The sequence below is a fragment of the Dermacentor andersoni genome, chromosome 1 (genome assembly GCF_023375885.2).
Source record: "Dermacentor andersoni chromosome 1, qqDerAnde1_hic_scaffold, whole genome shotgun sequence".
Taxonomy (NCBI): Eukaryota; Metazoa; Arthropoda; class Arachnida; order Ixodida; family Ixodidae; genus Dermacentor; species Dermacentor andersoni.
The window spans coordinates 7,658,655-7,671,839 of NC_092814.1; the positions used below are offsets into that span (position 1 = coordinate 7,658,655).

The 13,185-nt window shown below is 44.4% G+C and overlaps 1 protein-coding gene across 9 annotated transcripts in view; it reads left to right on the forward strand.

Moving 5' to 3' along the window:
* Positions 1 to 13,185, forward strand: part of LOC126544208 (carboxy-terminal domain RNA polymerase II polypeptide A small phosphatase 1-like) — a 255,492-nt gene that overhangs the window by 139,140 nt on the left and 103,167 nt on the right. For all 9 annotated transcript variants that reach the window (XM_072286050.1, XM_072286053.1, XM_072286055.1 and 6 more), the window contains one exon: positions 9,872 to 9,970. In XM_072286050.1, the coding sequence (XP_072142151.1) occupies positions 9,872 to 9,970 (99 nt within the window). The remainder of the gene's footprint in view (positions 1 to 9,871; positions 9,971 to 13,185) is intronic.

The following is a 13,185-nucleotide window of genomic DNA, read 5'->3' on the forward strand; positions in this document are numbered from 1 at the left end:
TCTCCAATATTTATTAACCGCGAGTGCTACTACTGGAAGCACTGACCCTGCTGTAGTTTTGATGTCAAAGGTTGGATCATGTGACACTGCTTTGGCTCTGTTGCGCTCGTATGGCCTGAAGTGAGCAGTCACCTCGCGCTGTTTGGGCGGAATGCTTTTCAATTTTTGTCGAGAAACTTGGTTCCTTGTCATTTACAATCGTTTTCTAGTGTCATATTAGTAATAGGTTGCTTTAGGGCCACACTACATTCTATGGATCGTAAGCACACTCCGGAGCTCCTGGGTACGCAGTCGATCTTTTGTACTTGGTGTAGAATGATGCTGCGCTAACTGGCTTAAGTTTAGTTCTCCATCCTGAATCTGTTACGTTACAAGTCTGTAGTTGCGGCGTCGTACATAACCTTTTGTGCAAGGTCTGTGTTCTCGAAGCACCAGCTATAATGTTCTCGATGGTGTTTGCCATTGTAAAAAAAGTAGCAGCCTTTGGCATGCCTTATTCTTTAACGGGAAATTGAATAAAGAATGCTTACGATGGTGTGGTACCAAAACTGCATAAAATTAGGCATTTGTAGTTGGTAATTCAAAAATACAAGCACTACACGCACCCATCACAGTTTCGCGATATTTCGGTTTCTTTTTGTTCACTGTACTAAAAGCTGAAAACTGCATCGAGTCTCATCCTCTGTTTTACTCAGTGCTTAGAGGAACAATGCACGATTTCCCACCGCTGTCTGCTGCCTGTCCATGGACGGCGACCACGCAGTTCTGAAGGCGCATGGGGGACGCGCACAGTCTTAACAAAACTACGTAGTTCGCTGCAAATTGCTGCAGACGAAACCGCGGCTGCTATTGACGCAACCATGGACGGCGACCACGCAGTTCTGAAGGCACGTGGGGGACGTGCACAGTCTTAACGAAACTACGTAGTTTGCCGCAAATTGCTGCAGACGAAACCGCGGCTGCTATTGACGCAACCATGGACGGCGACCACGCAGTTCTGAAGGCGCGTGGGGGACGTGCACAGTCTTAACGAAACTACGAAGTTTGCCACAAATCTCTGCAGACGAAACTGCAGCGGCTATTGACGCAACCATGGACGGCGACCACGCAGTTCTGAAGGCGCGTGGGGGACGTGCACAGTCTTAACGAAACTACGTAGTTTGCCGCAAATCTCTGCAGACGAAACTGCAGCTGCTATTGACGCAACCATGGACGGCGACCACGCAGTTCTGAAGGTGCGTGGGGGGTGCGCACAGTCTTAACGAAACTACGTAGTTTGCCATAAATCGCTGCGGACGAAACCGTGGCTGCTATTGACGCGACCATGGACGGCGACCACGCAGTTCTGAAGGCGCGTGGGGGACGCGCACAGTCTTAACAAAACTACGTAGTTCGCTGCAAATTGCTGCAGACGAAACCGCGGCTGCTATTGACGCAACCATGGACGGCGACCACGCAGTTCTGAAGGCACGTGGGGGACGTGCACAGTCTTAACGAAACTACGTAGTTTGCCGCAAATTGCTGCAGACGAAACCGCGGCTGCTATTGACGCAACCATGGACGGCGACCACGCAGTTCTGAAGGCGCGTGGGGGACGTGCACAGTCTTAACGAAACTACGAAGTTTGCCACAAATCTCTGCAGACGAAACTGCAGCGGCTATTGACGCAACCATGGACGGCGACCACGCAGTTCTGAAGGCGCGTGGGGGACGTGCACAGTCTTAACGAAACTACGTAGTTTGCCGCAAATCTCTGCAGACGAAACTGCAGCTGCTATTGACGCAACCATGGACGGCGACCACGCAGTTCTGAAGGTGCGTGGGGGGTGCGCACAGTCTTAACGAAACTACGTAGTTTGCCATAAATCGCTGCGGACGAAACCGTGGCTGCTATTGACGCGACCATGGACGGCGACCACGCAGTTCTGAAGGCGCGTGGGGGACGCGCACAGTCTTAACGAAACTGTGTAGTTTGCCACAAATCGCTGCAGACGAAACCGCGGCTGCTATTGACGCAACCATGGACGGCGACCAGGCAGTTCTGAAGGCGCGTGGGGGACGCGCACAGTCTTAACGAAACTGTGTAGTTTGCCACAAATCGCTGCAGACGAAACCGCGGCTGCTATTGATGCAACCATGGACGGCGACCACGCAGTTCTGAAGGCGCGGGGGGGACGCGCACAGTCTTAACGAAACTGTGTAGTTTGCCACAAATCGCTGCAGACGAAACCGCGGCTGCTATTGATGCAACCATGGACGGCGACCACGCAGTTCTGAAGGCGCGTGGGGGACACGCACAGTCTTAACGAAACTGTGTAGTTTGCCACAAATCGCTGCAGACGAAACCGCGGCTGCTATTGACTCAACCATGGACGGCGACCACGCAGTTCTGAAGGCGCGTGGGGGACGCGCACAGTCTTAACGAAACTGTGTAGTTTGCCACAAATCGCTGCAGACGAAACCGCGGCTGCTATTGACTCAACCATGGACGGCGACCACGCAGTTCTGAAGGCGCGTGGGGGACGCGCACAGTCTTAACGAAACTGTGTAGTTTGCCACAAATCGCTGCAGGCGAAACCGCGGCTGCTATTGACGCAACCATGGACGGCGACCACGCAGTTCTAAAGGCACGTGGGGGACGCGCACAGTCTTAACGAAACTGTGTAGTTTGCCACAAATCGCTGCAGGCGAAACCGCGGCTGCTATTGACGCAACCATGGACGGCGACCACGCAGTTCTAAAGGCACGTGGGGGACGCGCACAGTCCATCCTTTTTGGAATCTAGTGTACTGCACCCAGAAACAAGTATCTTTACAGCTGAGACCTATGCACTAGTGTTGGGTGTGAAGCACATAAGGAAGTCAAAACTTCAAAAAACAATTGTATTTACAGATTCCCTAAGCGTCGGAAAAGCCACAATGTCACTCTGTAAACACAAATCCTGTACTTATTGAGCTCTATTCGGTTCTGTGTAGATTGTATATATTTAACCAGCATGTCATTCTATGCTGGGTACCTGGCCATAGAGGCATCGAGGATAATGTACCAGCAGACCAAAGCCCACATCAATTACATCGAAAGCTATTGATCCTATTGCTGCTGTCCCTGTTTCCTTTTTTTTTTTTTGTCTAAAGAAACTGCAAAGCCACTGGCAATGTTTGTGCGATGCAGAAACAAATAGTAAGCTTCACGTGGTTAAGCCACATTTAGGTTTCTGGCCCTCTTCAACGAAAACACAGAGAACTGTTGTTATGCTGTTATCAGAATAAGACCCATATATGGCACCCATAATTTTCTACCTAGTGAAAAAGAACCTCCAACCTGTGGTAGATGTGGGGAGAGCCAACTGTCCTTCACGTCCTTCTGGAGTGTCGGGAAGCTGAAGCTGAGAGAAACATCTTCCTCTATCATACCGGCAGCACATATCTCTTCATCCGGTAATGTTTCTTGGTTCAGAACTTTTTCTTTTTTTCTTTTTTATTTCTCTTTTTTTTACACCATAGCAATCCTAGGTTCCTTGAATGATGTTGTTACATATTATTAACCCAATAAATTTGTAGCGCATCCTCTCTCCAGAGAATGCCACCTTGATAGTTTTGTGTAGCACATGCCTCAAGGCCATTGCGTTTCAAGGGCTCTGTTAAGGCTGTAGTGCTTCTTGCAAATGTTTGCCTGTGATAAAATATTTTAGTGTATCATTATTTCACAATGTATTTTTCGTATCCACAGCACACCTCATTATCCATTGGCATAATTTTATTACATATAGGTTTTACACAATTTAACAGCGACCATTCTAAGGCCCCTTTACAGCCACGACACATACTACCTCTCGTAATTCATCACCTCACTTCAAACTCATTAACACTGGCCTGGCGCTCTTTGGCCATACTTGACCCTTGCCCCGCAAAATGCCACATTCATCATCATTCCCTGTCTACGTTGTAGGCTCCCTTAATATCTGGAAATGCTATCCACAAAGGTCTATTCTGAGCTACTAAAATCTCTGCATCGAGTTAGCACAAACATATTATCTTCTAAGTGTCTGTCTGGCCTGTACACATTCTGGAGTTTCCCAGTATATCATTTTTCTCACCCACTTCGACAAATCTAATTTTATGGCTTGCATTGCCATTATATATATCGCCAACATTACTGTAATTGGCCTGTACGAGCTCATTGTATCCTTATCACCTTTGACTATGTAGATGAGGTTCATCTCGCTTTCGTGCCATCCATATGGAATTTTCTTCGTTCTAATCGCTTGCTCTATGGCATTAGTCAGCTGTGCCTTGCTCTTTGGACCGAGGTTTTTGATTAGCTGTATTGGGATTTCAACGGTCTTGCGGCCGTGTTATTAGGGACATTTTCTTATTTCTTCCCGTAAAAGTTTTCTTTGCTAAATTTTGTATCTCTGAGGCTTCTTAGTTGCTGGATCTGAACTGTGCTTTATTTCGTGTTAAAGCTATATCCCTAATAACATCTGTGATGGTCCACAGCACATCATCTCCTTGAAAGATGTTACTGTCTTCATTCCTTATAGCCATTTGCAAATATTTAATTGGAGCTCTGAGTGCTGTAACATGGTTCCAGAATCTTTTTGTTGTGCCTTTGTCTCTTTTACGAATGTTATACACCCAATGTTCACTTGTGCATTGAATTTTCTCTTGTGTGAGCTTATTCATCACTCTTTTCTTGTCTCGGTATTTCTTCCATCTAAGGACCACCTCTTCGTATATGGCATGGCGCTCTTTGGCCATACCTGGCCCCTGCGCCAGTAAACATCACAAATTCTATTCTATTCTAGTCTTCGTGTAATCCCAGCTTTTTGGTTTCTTGATGATCCCTAGACGCCTGTTTAAGTTCTTTTGTCTTGTTCCACCACTCACATAGTTTCCTCTTTCCAGCCCAACAATTTTTTTGCAGTGTCTGTCTTATCTCCTGCTGCATAATGTCTACCAGTTCCTTATATTCCCAGGCTGTTGTAAGAAACGCCTGCATTTTCTTTGGTGTTTTTTGTGATCTCAAGACATCTTGATGCCATTTGTTCATGTTTTGCATTAGTCTCTCCCCCAATTTTTAAGGTTAAACGTTCATGATCGTTACCCACGCTATCTTTTCCATGTTCATCTGTCATAATTTCGTGTAGTCATTCATAGACCATTTCTGAGGCTAGGGCGTAGTCTAAACGTTACTGCGTGTTTCCGCATTGCCACATTACCTGTCCATATTCTGCAGCTGGACACTGTGCGCCACCTAGTGGTGTCACTGCAAAGTCAGCATATATCTTCAGACAATATTGTCTGCACATGCATAATGCGTGTCTGATTCTGCCCAGCTTAGGAAAAATTTTAAGGGATTTTTTTTTTGTCATTGAAGAGTAGACATACCCAGTGACCCAAGTTGGCCTCATGTTTATTGAAGAGCGGCACATACGCAGTGGCACCTACTGAGTGGCCAAAGTTGGCATGAAAGAAGTTAGATACAGACATACGAACATACTGCAAACTATGTAAAGTTCCCAAAGAATGATAATCACGTTAACTCTTACATTACTGCTAGAAATGTGCTCCTTTTCGGTGCTTTTATGTTTGAATATTTTATTTCAAGACGTATTAGAATGTATACTGCGATACATAAAATTACAACCGGACCACTGGTGTTTTGAATCGGTGTATAGCAGTAGTAATTGCTCAGATTAATTTCTGAGAATTCTTATATGAAGCATCAAAGAAGCATCTTAAGGAACACGAATGAAAGCAATAATTAGCTACTTTTAGTAGAAGTACTGAGTAAAATGAAGTCTCAGGGTGTCTACCAACTGGGAAAACCGGAAATTCGCAGGGATATTGAATGTTTGCAAATACTCAGGGAAAACTCAGGGAATTTGTGCTTCTATCAGGTAAAATTAGCTGTAATTTTATTGAAAGGGAATGAAAGTTAGGGTACTGCTGGCTCGCGTAACAGAGAGGGATCTTAACGAATCGTCTTTTGACACTGTGTCAGCGTCGGAGTTGCCAGTGTACATTCATTAGCCGACTTTCCGGACGCATGATAATTCAGATGGCTTCGCGGCACCATAGCGGCACCACCATGTACCTCATAGTCAGTGTATCAGAACGTCTGAAATTTCGGATGCAAGAGCCCTTTGCTGTCCGATTTTCCAGACTTTTTGTTGTGACCGCGGGTTCGAAACGGTATTAATCAATGCCCCGCCCCCACTGCCGCCATTTTGATTACCTCGCTGCTGTGGTAAACGCAACGTCTAGCTGCTTCAACGTTCGCTATTAAGCTTCTTGCCGTTCGGCGCCGTGTTTTTCATTGAAAGAATTAGCCGCTGTCAGCAATGATTCTGCCTTTGTGGTCCTCGCGATTTGCTTTGAAGCTCAGAAAGCACGGCGCCTTGCATAATGCCAGGTCCCGAAAGTCAGCTTCGCTTCAATGCAGCAATGTTATGCGGTGAAGCAAAAGCGTGGGAAGGGGCAATTGTCATGGGACACAGTCATCATCATCAGCCTGGTTATGCCCGCTGCAGGGCAAAGGCCTCTCCCATACTTCTCCAACTACCCCGGTCATGTACTAATTGTGGCCATGTTGTCCCTGCAAACTTCTTAATCTCATCCGCCCACCTAACCTTCTGCCGCCCTCTGCTACGCTTTCCTTCCCTTAGAATCTATTCCGTAACTCTTAATGACCATCGGTTATCTTCCCTCCTCATTACGTGTCCTGCCTATGCCCATTTCTATTTCTTGATTTCAACTAAGATATCATTAACTCGCGTTTGTTCCCTCACCCAATCTGCTCTTTTCTTATCCCTTAACGTTATACCAATCATTCTTCTTTCCATAGCTCGTTGCGTCGTCCTCAATTTAAGTAGAACCCTTTTCGTAAGCCTCCAGGTTTCTGCCCCGTACGTGAGTACTGGTAAGACACAGCTGTTATAAACTTTTCTCTTGAGGGATAATGGCAACCTGCTGTTCATGACGTGAGAATGCCTGCCAAACGCACCCCAGCTCATTCTTATTCTTCTGATTATTTCAGTCTCATGATCCGGATCCGCCGTCATTACCTGTCCTAAATGGATGTATTCCCTTACCACTTCCAGTGCCTCACTACCTATTGTAAATTGCTGTTCTCTTCCGAAACTGTTAAACATTACTTCAGTTTAGCTTAGTTTAGGCACAGTACGTATTCCTTAATTATACACGCCATCTCATGTCACAGTACAAGCACCGATATGCCTAATAAGTGTACTGGCAGGCCTTTTCGGATGTGCCTGTGGCCAATGGAGCCCTTAATGGTAGTAAAAGACATGCATCATTTTTTTTCGAACTGACCGATTTTACGGACGTTTTCACGGCCCCTAGGGAGTCAGAAAAATCGGACGTTGACTGCGCAACTGACGAAGAGCATGCTTCAAATGGTCCGTGTGGCGAACGTGTGGTGGAAGGAGGACGAGAACAGAAAGGACTTAAGCATGGAGGAATGAATTGGAAAGGAAGCCTGCCGCTGCTTCTTTCAAGGAGCTTGAGATGAAAAAACAAAGTGTTGGCTGACGCCGAGATGCAGAAGTCCCTCATCCAAACCAAAATTAACTCTGTACGGTAGTGAAATGCAACAATGAGAGCATGTCGGGTCAGTTGAGGTTGACACATCAGCTGTTGAGAGAGAATCTCACTTGTGACAAAGTTCGGGCCTCATACCAATGAGCTTGCTATAAGTCGATAAAAATAGCTAATATCCCCTTTAGTCACGGCGTCCACATTTCTGGATGCGACCTATTTTTGCCATTTCTCTGCAGTGGTAGCAAGAAATAGAGCACAACCGTTAAGCTTAGTTCAAATTGAATATTCTGATAACCTAAATTCCATTTTGCTTCTGAGTGATATGTATTGTTACAGAGTATCGCTTTGGTTAAGGCACTACCATGTTTTAAGAGACGCTTGACGTGGGGCATGTCGGTAGCAGCCTTGAAATATGGTTTCTTTTTTCTTTGTTGAAGTGCTTGAGGCTAATGAATTACTTGTGCATGTAATTCGAGCAGGAGATTTAATTGATTTTATGAAGAAACGTAGCATGACTAACTTTGCAATATTCAGATATTTAGTTAGTAAATATAATGACTAATCATAAAATGCTCAGTCATTCTACCACCTTGATTTGCTTTCAGTGGAGTCTCAAGCACCACCTATGTTTCACACATGTATCGACAGTCGATCATAATTCATGACTGAAGGGGATATTTGAAAACACTTGTTTCTGTATGCATCTCCTTTTTATTCATATTTGAGAATGTTCGACTCAATTTGCAATGAGTTTTACCATTTTTTCAAAGATGTTTTATTCGCTGAGCATTTTACTTACCCCTCCCTTGTGATTTCTTTTTTAATAAAATAAATGACATTCCTTACTATTCAAACTGGATTAAATCATTTTTTAGCATCGAGCAACATGGTGTAAGCCACTCTTGACGTGAAACAAAGTTCTGTGTCACTCAGGGAATTTTGCAAAGGCACTCAGGGAAAACCTGGAAAACTCGGGGAATTTGTAAATGTCATCTTGGTAGACACCCTGAGTCTGAAATATACAAAATATACACATAGTTCCTAGTTCCCAACTTTTAAAAAGTCAGATCGCGCAAAAGAAATCATTCTGAAAATTTCTTCGCATGAATATTAACCATAATAATGCCCATGCTATGCGGGAAAGCAGTAGCTTTGCAAATGTGAAAACAGGTAAGTTCCTATTGTACAGGGAGCATTTGTTTTTACTCATTGCAGCAGGCACTTGTGTTTTTTTTACTGCATTCTTTAGGCTTGCAAAGCAATGTTTGAAGGTCAGGGAGCATGCAGAAGCTTCCCCTTACTTGATTGTTGCATTCAGTCAGCTTTTTTGTGTGAGCAAGGTGGTCTAGTATGTGTTCAACTGGCACTATAGCCTATGCAGGCTTTGTTCAGTTCCTGTACAGTGATGTGGAGCATTGCAAAATAGTGTACAGTAAGGAATAAGGGAATTTGCACAGGTGGTTTTTAAAACGTAGGAGATATGGGAGCTATCAAGCTTCAGTCAAAGGTCGGTTTGACATGGACTGCTTCTTCTTGTGTGAGTGAAATCCCCACACGACAGGAAGGATTGCTCGTAGTTGTACATATGCTGTCGAAGTGCTGATGAATAAAAGCAGCCTACTGAGGGAGGAGTAAAGTTGCACTTGATATTAGTCAAACAGAATTACGAAAATAACATGCACTAATGAGCATCTACATCATTTGAGACATTATTGAAGCAGCCTATACATCGGATGTAAAAATTGACAGCTCGAGGGAAGGTTCTGTGTCTTCACTATTCGTGTTGCTTAAAAATTATGTTGCTGAGTCGACCAAATCGCAAATTTTGCGTCATTTTATTGAAGTGCTAGGGGCAGTGGAGGCTACCTTTCACTATAACCTCTAGTCTAAGTTTTTTTCCAGTCTCCCCAATCTGCCAAAAATTGTCAAATCTGCCGAATAGCTGAAGTTCAGTCATTTCAGATAGTGCATGATATTGCTAGTATAAGACTTCGAACGGAAATGTTTAACAAAGCATAGAAAAACTGTCAATCAAATTGATTGACTTCTATAGGGGTGGTAAAAGAGTTTCAGAAATGAGCGCTCAAACTCTGCAGTTAAGTTTATTCCACTTATTATGTTTCTTTGCTTCAAAAATACAGCAGGAAAACTGTTAACCGATGCTGCTGTCTAAAACTATTATAGCATAGCAAATGATTTTCCCATAATATATTGTGTGTATTGTCGCACATTGTTCTGGTGATAAGCAGTGCAACGTGCATTGCTGCAAGGTGGAGACATTTACTTGTTGGCTGATGTGCTTCCAGTATGCTGATCCTGTGGCTGACCTGCTGGACAAGTGGGGTGTCTTCCGGGCACGGTTATTCCGGGAGTCCTGTGTCTTCTACCGAGGAAACTACGTCAAGGTGCGAATTTTGCACTCCTCCGCTGTTGCCGATGAGGTCGAGATTAGATGTTTGAGAATTAACTAGATGCTTTTTACCTTAAATCATCCTGCAGCAGCGAACTCTTTACACAGGCTGAAACAGGACACAAGAAGGCTCACGTCTTAAAAACTGTCACTTTATTCAGATAAGTGTGGTCTCCTGGCACAATACAACTGAATTTTGGGAGTGAAGTCTATGTTTCACTTATATGCTAGTGGGGCTATTGTGTCGCACATTTTCGGCACTGTGTTCATCATGCCCTGGTTATAATTAACTAATGCATGGATTTCTGAATTTCCAAGTATTCACTTAATTGAATGATGTCAATGCTTGCCAGGACTGAATGGTAAGCCCAACCAATCCAGTTTTTCAAATTGATGAGTGTAAGCAGCTTTTTCTCCTGTACTCAGAAATGCACCTTAACTTGAAGCCACGACTTGACTTGGTCAAATCTGACTCCAGACAATGCCTGACTTGAACATGCCTAAGGCAATGCAATGAATGTCTTAAACCAGGGTGTCTACCAACCGGGCAAACCAGGAATTCTCAGGGATTCTGAGTAGTCTGAAAAAACTCAGGGAAAACTCGGGGAATTTGTGCTTATCAGGGAAAATTCGCTGTAATTTTATGGGAACGAAAGTCCCGGTAATGCTGGTTCGAGTAACAGATAGGAATCATAATGAATCATCTTTGACGCCCTGTGGTCGGCTGGAGGAGTTGCCAGTGTACGACCGACTTTCTCCGGATGCCCGATAATTCAGACGGCTTCGCGGCACTATCACGTACCCCATAGATTCAATGTATCAGAACGTCCGAAATTTCTGACGCAAGAATACCTGAAAGAGCGTAGGTTAGGGCGTGTCGGTATTCCATAACTGAGGTTCTTTAGCGCACGAAAAGGGACGAGAGACAATGGCAAGACGTGGACACAGTGCTATCCACGTCTTGCCATTGTCCCTTTTTCGTGCGCTAAAGAACCTCAACAAGAATACCCTTCGCCGTCCGATTTTCTGGACATTTTTCCATGACCGCAGGTTCGAAACGCCATTAATCAAAGCCACCACCACTACCGTTTTCATTATATCGCCACCTCGAACCGGCGCCCTCACACGCAGATCCCCGGCAGCTGTAGCCACCACTGCGGCAACGCTAAGCCTAGCTGCTTCGAAATTCGCTATTAAGCTTCTTGCTGTTGGGTGCTGTGTTTTTCATTGAAAGAATTCGCCGCTGTCAGCAATGGCACCGATTCCGCATTTGTGGTCCTCGTGGTTGGCTTCAAAGCTCGGAAAGCACAGTGCGTTGCATAATGCCGGTTCCCGAAAGTCAGCTTCGCCTCTGTACAGAAATGTTACTTGGTGAAGCGTACACAAACGTATCGTGGTGAAGCATAACAAGCATGGGAATGGGCTATTGCCACGGGACACAGTATGTATTTTTTAATTATACACGCGTGCACCTGGTATCTCCTGTCACAGTATGAGTGCCAATATGCCTAATACGTGTACTGGCAGACCTTCAGAGCTTTTTTGGATTTGCCTGCGGTGAGTTTAGCCCTTAAGGGCAGTAAAAGACATGGATTCATTTTTTCCGACTGCCTGATTTTTCGGACATTCTCGCGGCCCTTAGGGACTCCAATATATTGGATGATGACTGTACAACTGACCAAGAGGATGCTTCAAATGGTCCGTTGGGCCAACACGCGTCGGAAGAAGGACAAGAACAGAAAGTACCTATGCATTGAGGAATGAACTGGAAAGGAAGCGTGCTGCTGCCATTTTGAAGAAGCTTGAGCTCAAAAAACAGTGTTGGCTGATGCCGAGATGCAGGTGTCCCTCAATCAAACCAATATAAACTCTTTAAAGCAGTGAAGCACAACAGTTAGACGTTGTGTGGGGGCTGAGAATATGTCAGGACAGGTGAGGTTTACTTACGAGCTACTGAGAGAGAATCTCAATTGTGACAAAGTTCGGGCCTTATACCACTGAGCTTGCTATCAATAGATAGAAATAGCTCATATTCGAAAATATTTTCTTCTGTGTGCATCTCCTTTTTATTCGTATTTGAGAATGTCCGACCGACTCGATTTGCAATTTTTTTCGAAGACATTTTATTTGCTGTGCATCTTACTAACCCCTCTCTTTTATTATCTTTTTGAATAAAGTGAACACTACTACTTAGTATTTGAACTGAATTTTATTTTTTCACATGCTTACGAGAGAGTGACAGCATCAGGTGACATGATTTCAGCCCGTCTTGACATAAAACATAGTTCTGCATCACCCAGGGAGTTTTGCAAGGGCACTGAGGGAAAACCTGGAAAACTCGGGGAATTTGGAAATGTCAACTTCGTAGACACCTTGTAAACATATTCACACCACGTGCTCTCTTGAGCTTGGCTTGGTCAAGTCAAGTAGCAGCTTCAATATCAAGGTGTATGTCTGAATAGGGGGGTTACTCTATATAATTGCATATCTGACAGGCATATGAGGTGGACGAGTGAAAGATGCTGTAACCAGGCATGTGCACTCTCATTGTTGAGAAGTGCAGGTCACTAGCTGGCAGCAATCCACATAATGCTGACCTAAAGTCTACATTTGAACCCTCATATAACAATATGTTAGTTGGTTATTTATTTTCTTTATTTCATATTGTCAACCCTCTGCTGAGGGTTCTTTGAGGGAGGTTTTTAAATACAGACAAACCATATACTGTATTTACTCGATTCTAACGTGCCCTCGATTGTAACGCGCATCTGTTTTCCGTGACCAAAAAATTTTAAAAAAGTGAGAGCCTCGATGGTAACATGCAACCATTTTTCATGGCAAAAAAAAAAAAAAGAGTATAACAATGCGCGCCTCATGCTTTCATTAGAAATACTATTTTCTCTCATTTGGAAAAAACATTTATTCCCAATACATAAAGTTACGATGAATAAAAACACAAATGGAAGTGGCGTACCTTGCCGCCAAGATTTTCACTGCGCCAGGACGAGTCGCGTGGGGCAATAGATATCACTTGTCATCGCTATCAGACAACTCCTTATCACTATCGACAGACCAAAGCATTTCATCCTCGGTGCCAACCATGGCATTCGAAATACCATACTTTTTAAAAGCCTTCTTGACCATGGCAGACGGGATCATGCACCATGCATCTTTCACCCATCCAGCAAAGTCCTGCAGTGAGGCATGCTT